Genomic DNA, 12,269 nt, shown 5'->3' with positions numbered 1-12,269 from the left:
GCCATTTGCATAATCACCGCACTTGTGTCCTCCCGTTCACGGGAGTTCGCTCTCCAGAGTCGAACTTGCCAAGTCCTAACTAACAAGGACGCAAGTCTGAACTTTGCGAACTTGGTATTGAGAAACGCCTACTGACTGGTTCTCTAGGTGCTCCTTATATACTTCCGGGTCACGCTATGATGACGTCATAGGCTGTCGCCAGCCAAAAGGATTGTCGTGAGTTGATATTGTTTTCAGACACCGGTTCAAACGCAGAGTTGAGTTCCCTTTCGAAAGGGAACCCAGAGTTTCCCTCATTTCATGGTTAAGATAACACCCCAAAATTATAATCATGTCTTTATTGAACACAATGTGTTTATCATTCACAGTGCTGTGAAACAAATAAGTGTAATGTTTACAGTGGACAGTTTAACTGCTCAAGACAAACAAGGACTCGTGAACAACTATCACAACAGTTGTGGATCATCCTGGAAAAACAACAACAGTCACAAAGTTCACCTTTTTCCACAGCACTATGAATACTTAATGAATTACTGGACCCTTTAAGTAAGACACAAACTTTTCACACAGAACATTAAAAGTTTACCTGAAGCTTCTTATCCAGATGTCTATAATTATCTGTTTTATACTGTATGTGTCTACATGAGAGATGCGGAAAAAACAGTCTGTATGTTTTTTTTAATTTATTATTATATACAGAACAAGGAACAAGAACATGTGGGATACAGAGAAGAAGAAACAAAAATTACAATTTACATAAAAATTGTTCTATAATACAGGATTTTTTCAAAGCTTTTTTAATGGAGGAGATTTTTGAAATTATGACAATAGTAACTGTAAATCATAAGCAAATACATAGGTATCTTGCTTTCTGTATATGGTATTTACTCATCATACAAATAAAGTTTAAAACATCGTCTAGCTCTTTATTTTCAGAAACATCAGAGTGAAAAACAGCCTTACTGACAGAAATATTACACAGCTGGTGAAACACAATAAGGAAGTGTAAAAAGAGAGTGTAAGCGTTAATAATTGAATTATTACTCAGTGAATACGTTTCTTAAAAACTGATTTGTACATTTAACATCCAGGATATTAAAACCTTGCTTACATTGGACTACTTGCACAACTACTTCCGCATTCTTATTACTACTTCTGGAAACAGGGTTTAGCGCACCTACATTCCAAAGTCCTGTCTATTTGAATGGGGGAATCCTGAAATCTCAAAAACTGCTTTTCAAACTCACAATTACACAATCACTAACATATTTCAAATCAGCAACAAAATCTGACATGAATCGTCTGATAAATGTTGTTTCTTATGCTCAAATAGCATTTAAAAAGTAATGACTTTATCAATCAGCGATTGGCTCTTTTATTTAGAAGGCAGGACTCATTCACCATTTTTCCACCAGTTTCTCCCTTTCATAAGTAATATGAGTGCACCGTCTTTCTATAGGCTATATAAAGTCTTTGATACAGACATTTACTCATGAGAACGCAGATTACTGTCAATGGATTAAAACATTTAGAAATATAAAAGTAATATTGTTTATTTATTCTGGCATTTAACAAAAGCTAAATTTCTCATTGCATGAAAGCTTTTGCCAACTTTGTGGGTAACATAATAGTCGCCATCCCATCCGTCCTATGCTCAGAATTACCACTGTATGATTCTCTCTTAATTAATAATTTCCCTTAATTATATACATGACATCATAATTATACAACATGCAGAAGCATTGTAACACCCACATCCAGATGACCGAGGAAATACTACAGGTCTGTGGGTTTTATAGTATTTCACAATCTGTGTCTTGTTTTTTTGCATATACTAACTGTTTTGTTTTCTGGGCTCTTTTAAAGATGTTGTTTCTGGTGTAGTACTTCCCTTCATTTCTCTGCACCATTTCAACAATCTTCCTTAGAAGTTCTATGGCTTGAAATCGGTTCCACATTGCCCTATTATTGAATGAGTGAAATCTGCCACCGCTGCTCTCAATCAGTGATTGTAGATCATTGTGTATTCTGATCAACTCTTTCAAAGGATCTTTTATCAGGAAATTCAGCAGATCAGTATGAGTGAAAAGAACGATTGTGTGATTAAAAACATCTCTTTCAAGGTTCTGCTGAAGCCATTTCATTATGTTCTTCTCTTCCTCTGTGAAGTTCCTCACTCTGATGACTAGTAGAAACACATGAGGACCAGGAGCAGACATTTCTAAGCTTTTCTCAATTTTAGACAGATGAACGAAGTGGAAGAAATCTAATGTTATGGCTGGAGTGTCTATTATTGAGATGGTTCTTCCAGATGCCACTGTTGCTTGTTTCTCACTGTTTGTAGTGGATAACACAGGACTTGCTCTGAAAGCATTTTTCCCCAGGATGGTGTTTCCTGCTGAACTCTTTCCTGATCCCAGTGAACCCAGCAGTACAATCCTCAGATCTGTTAGATCTGAGTAAGAGGAATATATAAGGTTATTTTTACTGAAAATTGATGTATGCATTACTTGTTCTGTAGTATAGTTGTGATAAATTGATAAGATAAATTGCAGTTTAAGAGTACTAAGCCTTTACATGTTTTATAGTTGGGCTAAAGTATTTAAAGTCCCCCTGTGGTGAAAATCAAGTTTTTAAATTTGTTTATGTCTATGTGGTGTTTTTAATATGCTTTAAGACAAATCATGTGCAAATTCATAAGTCAACACCATTGACTTATGAATCCGTAGAGCTGTAGTAGCAAGGGACTTTTATTCTGTTGAGCGGAACCGATGAACAACTGATGACAACACGGTTTGATGTCTGGTTGACCAATCAGCGGAAAAGAGGCGTTTCATTCCCACCTACATATAGAGATCGAATATGAACCCTTTTCACGGACTGTGATGACGCGTTTTAACATTCATCAGCATCGTACATCTTGCAAATTTTTTATATTTTCATTTTTAAAAAAATGTATGTACATTAATAACACTATACTTAGTATTGTATTACCTTTTCATCTAATTACAAAAAACCTAATTACCGCTGTTGTGAGGATGTTTCTAATACAGTGGATATGGAAGTGATGATAAAGTTGACATCTTTCTCTCTTCTGATTGCTGTTATCAATCTATCTCTTATTTTTTTCCTCTTTTAAAAAATTAAACACGCATATTCAGTCTGTATATGATCAATAATCTATGTGGCGAGTGTTGTTAAACTCATCGCGGAGCTCCATGCTGAAACCGATCATAATCGCGCTCCGCGTGTATATCATAACAATCGTATTTAAATTGGCGCCCTCAAGGTCCAAATATGTCATGGATTTTTTAAGTAACATAAATCTTTCATGGGTTTTCTACTACATAATTCAGTAAGAGACATCATTTACATTATATTAAGCCATACAAGTCTAACACCAGGGGTTCCCTTTAAGACATAAAACTACAAAGAAGTGTTTCCAGATTATTTACTAATGCATGTCTACAAGTGACACATGCAGAACCACAAGAAAATCTCTGACATGTTAAAGGTCACCTATTATGCTAAATCCACTTTTACAAGGTGTTTGGATATAAATGTGTGTTGGCAGTGTGTGAACACAGTCATCCTACAATGATAAAAATCCACCCACTACTTTTTTTTAATCCCCATTAAACCAAAGCAGTCTCATTAGACAAGCCATTTTGATTCTCTGAGTAATGTGACGTCACATTCCTCATGCCCCGCCCACGACCGCTGACTGACAGTCCTGCATTACCATAGTTTCCGCCCTCAGCGAGCTGTACGCTGGCTGACATTTTCTCCGCGCTCGAGCAGCTGTAGCGACAACAACATCTGGTAAGTAATTGAGATGTTTTGTTGTTGGATGTAAGAGTGAACATAACAGTCTTCATTTACTGACATCTGAGCCGCTGAACGCAGTGGATTCGTTTTATTTGTGAAGGGAATGTGCCACAGATCTAATATACACATATGATTTCTGTAATGTTGCCTGCTATTTACGTTAACAGACATAACTGACTATGTTTTTGTGTGCGTTTTTGACAGAACCTTGTGTGTATTTGACAGTTTAAAGCTGCTGTTCGTAAGAATTGCCTCTTTGTCGCCATCTCTGTTTGAAACCTGCAATTGCAGTTGTTTGTGGAATTATTATCTTTACGTGCATTGTGCATCGGCACGGCTCCTCAGTGCGGATGAATATAATGTTTGCTGTCAGTCACCACACTGGTGTGGATACTGTACTTCACAATCACAGATTGTAGTCTTGAAGTATGACCAAAGTAGGAATTTGCACCGGAAAATGTCATCTGAGCAAGTAAGTAACAGGTCTGCCACTTTTGTTCTGACCAACTGAGGGGAAAAGCATTAGCCTACAATAAATCGCGCTGACAATGGCGATTAAATCTAGCTGGGACTCCTTTCTTTCTGTTTACAGATGTGACGTAATGACGCAAAGACGAACTGCAGCTTTAAACAAAACAAAAAATGTGAAAGAGAAGTTACTCACGAGACTTGACGTCTGACAGCTGTCTGTGTGCGTGTGCTTCAGATAAGTGCGCTTAGAAAACAATCCATTTTAACCTGATATAGCTTTAAAACGCATTGAAATAATAAACTTTAATGATGAAAGGAGAGCTATTCTATCCGTGAGAGTGATTGCGATATAGATGATAATCAAAACCAAGCAGATGTCTTGTTAGTATTTGGCAGAGAATCCGATTGAGGTGGGAACTGTGATCGTAGAGAGGGGGCGGGGCACAGCAGCTCATTTGCATTTGAAGGCATATGCGCAAAAACAGCCTGTTCTTGACTGTAGTCAGAAATGGGTGTTTACAACATGGATTTATAAATGATCTATGAGGTATTTTAAGCTGAAACTTCACAAACATATTCTGGGGACACCTGAGACTTAAATTACATCTTGTAAAAATGGGCATAATAGGTGACCTTTAAGTAGCAAATTATGAATGGTTTAATGTTTACCTTGTCTTGACAGAATGCTTGGTATGATTATTGTTTCTAATGACAAACTCAGAGCCATCTCACTTAGCTCGAGGCCCATCATGAGTCTCATGAGATCATCTGTATCTCTTTGAAGTTCGTGTAAGACCATCTCCGTCTTTGTGTTCCTCTCTTCTTTGCTTTGTGTATTTATGTCCTCGTCTTGATTTATTCCTATTTCTTGCTCTCGCATCTCTTGAGGAGATGTGGATACAGGAAAAGATTGTCTTGTATCTTTTTGCTTCTGGCTCTGCTCTCTGAGTTTGTTCTCATTGGCATCATGTTCTCCTCCATTGTTTTTAATCAGTTGTTCAATCTTCTCCAGAAGCTCTATGACCTGATTTTGATTGTTTCTGTCTTGATTGTTGAATGAGTGAAATCTGCCACCACAACTGTGAACCAGTGAATCCAAATCAGGGCTTTTTCTGATGTACTCATTCAAAGATTCATCCTTCAGCAAATCAGCATGAGTGAACAGAATGATGGTGTGATGTACAGCATCTTCTCCAAAGTTCTGCTGAATCCATTTCACTGTGTTTTTTTCTTCCTCTGTGATTCTCTCATTCACTCTGATGATCAGCAGAAACACAAGAGGACCAGGAGCTGACATGTCTAAGCATTTCTCAATGTCACTCTTGAGTTCATGTTGAAAGTGCCTGAACTGCTGGAAATCTAACAGTCCTGGAGTGTCAATGATTGAGATGGTTCTTCCAGACACCACTGCGTCTTGTTTCTCACAGGTGCAGGTCCAATTCGATCTGAACACATTTTTGCCCTGAATGGTGTTTGCTGTTGCAGTTTTTCCCACTCCACTTTTACCCACCAGAACAATCTTCAGAACAGCTGGAAGAGGAAATATATATGCTATTGCTCACACATAGAAAACAACAATTTGAAATTTGTATTGACATGATTATTTTTCTCAAATTTAACTTTCTTATTATCCCTGCATAACTTTTTCCTGGAGTGGACAGATGTTTAATGTCGTGAAAAGCACATATTATAAAATTTAAATACTCTACAACTTAAGACTTAAAAGACTTAAAATTTATAGAAATTATAGAAATAAAATGATAAATGGTTTCACAAACTTTCTTACTTGCTTCGTCTTGTTTTCTCTCATAAGATTTAATATCCATCTCTGGATTTATCTCTTTCTTCTGCTCTTGCATGTCTCCCTCTTCAAGCCTTTTCCCCACCATTTCTTGTTTCATTCTCTCCTCCTGCTCTCTGACTTTTCTGTAATGCCGTTTTTCATTGGTCCTCACCATTTTATCAATGCTCTTCAAGAGCTTTGTGATCTGGTAGAGATCACATTCATTTTTGCTGTTTATCACATGATATCTTCCCTCAAAATATTTAAATATTTTTTGTGTTTCTTCACTCTCATTGATTTGAATCCATTCTCTTCTGGAGACCTTTTCTCTTCCAGTAAACAGCACCATTGTGAACAGCAAAGCTTCTTCTCCAAAGACCTCCAGAATTTGCTCTACAATGTTCCTTTCATCCTCTTTGAAGTTCTCCAGGTTGATGATGAGCAGGAACACATGAGGACCAGGATCGGAGAGATCCAGACTCTTCATCATTTGCTTCTGCAGTTCTTCATCAGTCAATTCAGTGTTTGAGAATCCTGGAGTGTCAATGATGGAGATGTTTCTGTTTTCTACTCTTCCTCTCTGTATCACACTCTCTTTGGTTCTGCTCTCTTTAAAAGCCTCTTGACCCAGTATTGCATTTCCCATTGCACTCTTTCCTACACCAGAGACTCCCAGTAACACAATCCGCAGATCTTGTGAATCATCTGTCAAAGAGTTTAGAGATCTTGTTGATTTGTCAATGCTTTTAATGATCTTAACATGCCTATTTTTACACTCTACTGGTGCCTCAACTAACCAACCAACATGTACACCGATCAGGCATAACATTATGAGCACTGACAGGTGAAGTGAATAACACTGATCAGCTCTTCATCACGGCACCTGTTAGTGTGTGGATATATTAGGCAGCAAGTGAACATGTTGTCCTCAAAGTTGATGTGTTAGAAGCAGGAAAAATGGGCAAGCGTAAGGATTTGAGTGAGTTTGACAAGGACCAAATTGTGATGGCTAGACGACTGGGTCAGAACATCTCCAAAACTGCAGCTCTTGTGGGGTGTTCCCGGTCTGCAGTGGTCAGTATCTATCAAAAGTGGTCCGAGGAAGGAACAGTGGTGAACCGGCGACAGGGTCATGGACGGCCAAGAATCAGCGAAGGCTGGCCGTGTGGTCCGATCCAACAGACGAGCTACTGTAGCTCAAATTGCTCAAGAAGTTAATGCTGGTTCTGATAGAAAGGTGTCAGAATACACAATGCATTGAAGTTTGTTGCGTATGGAGCTGCATAGACACAGACCAGTCAGGGTGCCCATGCTGACCCCTGTCCACCACCGAAAGAGCCAACAGTGGACACGTGAGCATCAGAACTGGACCACGGAGCAATGGAAGAAGGTGGCCTGGTCTGATGAATCACGTTTTCTTTTACATCACGTGGATGGCCGGGTGCGTGTGCGTCTCTTACCTGGGGAACACATGGCACCAGGATGCACTATGGGAAGAAGGCAAGCCGGCGGAGGCAGTGTGATGCTTTGGGCAATGTTCTGCTGGGAAACCTTGGGACCTGCCATCCATGTGGATGTTACTTTGACACGTACCACCTACCTAAGCATTGTTGAGACCATGTACACCCTTTCATGGAAACGGTATTCCCTGGTGGCTGTGGCCTCTTTCAGCAGGATAATGCTCCTGCCACAAAGCAAAAATGGTTCAGGAATGGTTTGAGGAGCACAACAACGAGTTTGAGGTGTTGACTTGGCCTCCAAATTCCCCAGATCTCAATCCAATCGAGCATCTGTGGGATGTGCTGAACAAACAAGTCCGATCCATGGAGGTTCCACCTCACAACTTACAGGACTTAAAGGATCTGCTGCTAACATCTTGGTGCAGATACCACAGCACACCTTCAGGGGTCTAGAGGAGTCCATGCCTCGACTGGTCAGGGCTGTTTTGGCAGCAAAAGGGGACCAACACAATATTAGGAAGGTGCTCATAATGGTATGCCTGATCGGTGTAGTTCTGCCATAATGTGAGCGCATTTACCTATACACACTAATTATGGAGAATGTTGGAGTCACTAATGTTTTATTATGCAACTTGTTTTCTAACCTGCTGCTCACCATAATCATGTGCCTGATGAAATCTTGAGGTATGTGAGAGGAACAGAAAGTAGGAAGCTCATGAAAACTCACTGATTACATCTAGCTACTTAATAACCTTAGACTCATTAACTCAAACTATTAACTTTCATCTTATAATAATTCAAAGAAATTAACTGTTTGGTAATGAATGATACACAAAAAATTTAATCTTAAGTCATGGTGTACAAATATGAGAATCTGTTGCTCAGCTGCTCTGGCACAGACATTCTGCTGCCACTTCTTGTTTCTATCAGAACTGAAGAATAGAAACTGTTTTGGAGAAACAACTCTTCTTCAACAACTTCTCTAAAGTCCTAAAGATGCTGTAGTAGCATCAGCACTACAGCATCAATAAATTATGCAGCTGAATTGTCTTAGAATTTTCTTTTGTTCTTACTATTTGCTTTTATTTTTGCTGTGACTTTTTATCTTGTTTTGTGATGTTCAGAGTTGATCTGAATGTTGTTGATTGTCACCATTGTAGAGATTCATATGATAATTCTTGATGTCTGTGTGTCTAAAAATTTGTATAGTTCAAACCTTTTTTTGCAGAATAACTTTTAAAACTTAAAAAACTTAAGTAAAGCTTTATTTATTTTTCACAGATTTTTAAAGTAAATTTCACAAATGGGATTAAGTAAAATCTACTTAACGGAGTTAAGTAACATTAACAAAGAAAATAAGTAACTTTAAATAAGCCACAATAAGTTTGAGTATTTTCTACTTAGCTGAAGTTTACTTTGCAATATGTTTCAAATACATAGCACTAAAAAAACAATACAACACTGAAGTCATGCATTTGAAGTGTATGCTTTACTTAGAACATCTAAGTAAATAATACAGTAGATATTGTGTAGACAACATATCTACATGATATAAGTACTGTGATATCCACCCAAACACAGAGACCTCAATACTTGGTACACAATAACAGTAACATTCATTAGATCATTTTTGAGGATGAATGTGTCGTTTCGAGTAGAAAATGAACTCCAGATGTCACAAAACATCAAGTTACTAAACATAACAACAAAAGCAATGATCAAACAGTGTAAATACTGCTGGAAAACAGTGAAAAATCAACCTTATTAATTATTCATGCCCCAGAGCCTGATGGGAACACCAGTTTCAGAAAAGTTGAGTAGGTTTTACTTCATTTTATATTTATGTTATTTACGCCTTAATTTCTACAAGCTTAAATTGATATTACTAATATACAATTTACTTTGTTGGGTTTTTTATGCTTGCCTGAACTAACTTATTCAGGTAGAAATTACGTTTGTTTGTTTGTTTTCTGTAGTATTTACTTCACCACAGAACCATTTTTATCAGTTATCTTAACACTGTTGGATCTTACGCTGTATAGAATCCCTACCGGAACAAAAATATATTTCCATATATTTATGATCAATATATTAATGGTTTAAATATACTGAAAATATTTAAATATACTGAAGGAATTGCCACTTTTCATATATTAAAAAATGTGACAATATATTTACCCTGTAAAATGTAATTAGTTGAAATGTAATTTCTCAAGGATGTTTTACTTAAAATTGTAAGTTGTTAATACAAAGACATATAAAAGAGTGTTGGGACAATGATAGACTGTGACATTTATTTGTATTTATTAAACTGCAAACATCAACTAAATAAATAGTTAATAAACATCACTGCAATACAGTTACTGCCTTTTAAATAAAGAACATGCAGTGTATTATCAGTGTTTCCTGGTCTTCTCCTGAACTGAAGCACAGGATCTACTTTTCAACACAATGGTAACCTCAGAAAACTCAGACAACAAAAACACTTTAACTCCCAACAGAACATTAAACACTAACAGATCTCTCAAGATCTCAGCAGAGGAGGATTAAACAACAAAAACAGCATTACCACCTTTACTTATTACTAACCAGTTTGACTTTATTTCGGTCATACATCTACAGTTCTTATTGAGAATCAACAGAGGTTTAGATGTTGATGATTTATTGAAAATCATCATTAAATATCCTGGCTTACAGATCTCATGCCATGGTTTATCACTGATCAAAAGTGTGTCAGTTTATTAAATGCATTTAAATATTGTATTGTAAACACTGAAGATGGTCAGCACTGTTGTGGCAATCAAATACTTGTTTAACACATTGTGCACAAAACATTTTGAAATACTATCATATTTAGACACACAGACATCACAGATCAACAATGGTGGCATGCATGGTTCCCACATGCATTGCAGCATGAAGCATGTCTTTGTTGCAGTGGTTGAGATTAATTAATTGTTGATTAGTTAATTGAATATATACTGACCTTCATATGCTGATGCCATGATGACTTTTTGATTCTTGTTTGTTCCCTCCTGCCAATTTATGATCAGTGAACACCTTGTTCTTTCACAATGAGGCACAAAGTCTCTTTATAAATCCTTCACCCTCTCTGTTCCTCTTAGGTGGAAAAAACTACCAACCTCCGAACAGTTTGCTGAGACTAGCACAATTTTCAACACAGTTAAAGAGAAGCCTCTTCCCCAAACACTTACCTACACTTTTTATTTGCTTTGGTACTGTTTTCACAAGCAACTGCTAAATTTTCAAAAATCTTATATAAAACTCCAAAATGCTCACACTTGTAGCACCGCTAGTCATTCTTTCAAAACCTGATCTCATGCTGTTTTTACAATTGTACATATTTTATTTCCACAAAATCAGTGTTTCAAAACCCAAGATAATTTTAACTTTAATCCGCAAAACTATTGTATGATTTTTTTTTTGTGTACTACATTTTACAGCTGATCCAATAGCAAACAATGCAAGATACATCAGTCTTGTTGGTGAATTAAAGATGTTACAGTAATATAGGCTACATTAGAAAATATAGTTACATTACTTATGCATAACTGATATAAAATCCATAAAGGTGAGTTCTAAGCTGAGATATTTAGGTTATTGTAAACACCTGTATAACCACAATTTGTTGTGACATAACACAAAGAAGGTCAACTTTTAAAATTAAAATTAAAAACTGATGGTTTTGCAGTACTAATATACTGTAGTAATCACTCAAAATTTTTTAAATGGTCAGGCAACTACCTTTTCACATGGTGTTATGATTTCCCCACCTCCAAAATCATAATGCTGACTTTAATGATCTAAAACACTATATTAGTGGGAACAGGCTTGTCAGAAATCACAGATGTCTTATCACATCATAAGTGTAAATGTTAGGAATTGAACAAGAATCTGATATTATAAATGGAATATATACCAAACAACTTTGGAGTTCATAAATCTATTCATACATCACTAATTAAATGAAAGCTGCTATGTAGTGAGCTGATGTCAGCATCTCACATGGCAAGTTCAATCAGGACTAGACTCACTTCGTCTTTAAAAACCAAATGAGGAAACTTCTGAACTTCTGTTTTTGTTCAGTCTTTTGTAACCATGAATTATATGGAATATTTTAATAACAATTTAATGGAACTAAATGAAGTACATTTATTTAAATACATAAGTGGACACTAATCAAATTACATTATTTTTATTTACTTTATTACAAACCCCATTTCCAGAAGAGTTGGGACATTTTGTAAAATGCAATAAAATTAAGAATCTGTGATTTATTCATTCTCTCGATCCTCTATCTAAATGACAAAAGTACAAAGAAAAGATATCCAATGTTTTCACTGAACAACTTTATTGTATTTTGTAAGTATAAACACATTTTTATATTGATGACTGCAATACACTCCAGAAAAGTTGGGACAGAGCCGTGTTTACCACTGTGTCACATCACCTTTCCTTTTAATTACAATTTTTAATCATTTGGGAACTGAAGATACTAATTGTTGCAGTTTTGCAAGTGGAATTTTTGCCCAATCTCTCCTGATACAAGACATCTGCACAACAGTCTGTGGTCATTGTTGTCTGATTCTCCTTTTCATGATGGACCACACATTTTCAGTAAGAGTCAGATCTGGACTGTAGGCAGTCAGACACATCCACTGTATGGTGCAGACTGTCTAGGAACCATTCTGATGAATCACGTGCAG

At 36.7% G+C, this 12,269-nt stretch overlaps 1 protein-coding gene across 1 annotated transcript; it reads right to left on the bottom strand.

Annotated features, from left to right (window-relative positions):
- Nucleotides 1-4,957: 4,957 nt before the first annotated feature.
- Nucleotides 4,958-10,547, bottom strand: LOC127502607 (GTPase IMAP family member 8-like). Its single transcript, XM_051875634.1, has 3 exons — nucleotides 10,529-10,547; nucleotides 6,086-6,787; nucleotides 4,958-5,829 (listed from the first exon to the last, which is right to left on the bottom strand). The coding sequence occupies exons 1-3, from the start codon at nucleotides 10,545-10,547 to the stop codon at nucleotides 4,958-4,960; spliced, it is 1,593 nt and encodes a 530-aa protein (XP_051731594.1).
- Nucleotides 10,548-12,269: the final 1,722 nt, after the last annotated feature.

The sequence above is a fragment of the Ctenopharyngodon idella genome, chromosome 20, assembly GCF_019924925.1.
Source record: "Ctenopharyngodon idella isolate HZGC_01 chromosome 20, HZGC01, whole genome shotgun sequence".
Classification (NCBI taxonomy): Eukaryota; Metazoa; Chordata; class Actinopteri; order Cypriniformes; family Xenocyprididae; genus Ctenopharyngodon; species Ctenopharyngodon idella.
This window is presented reverse-complemented; position numbering and strand designations above follow the sequence as displayed.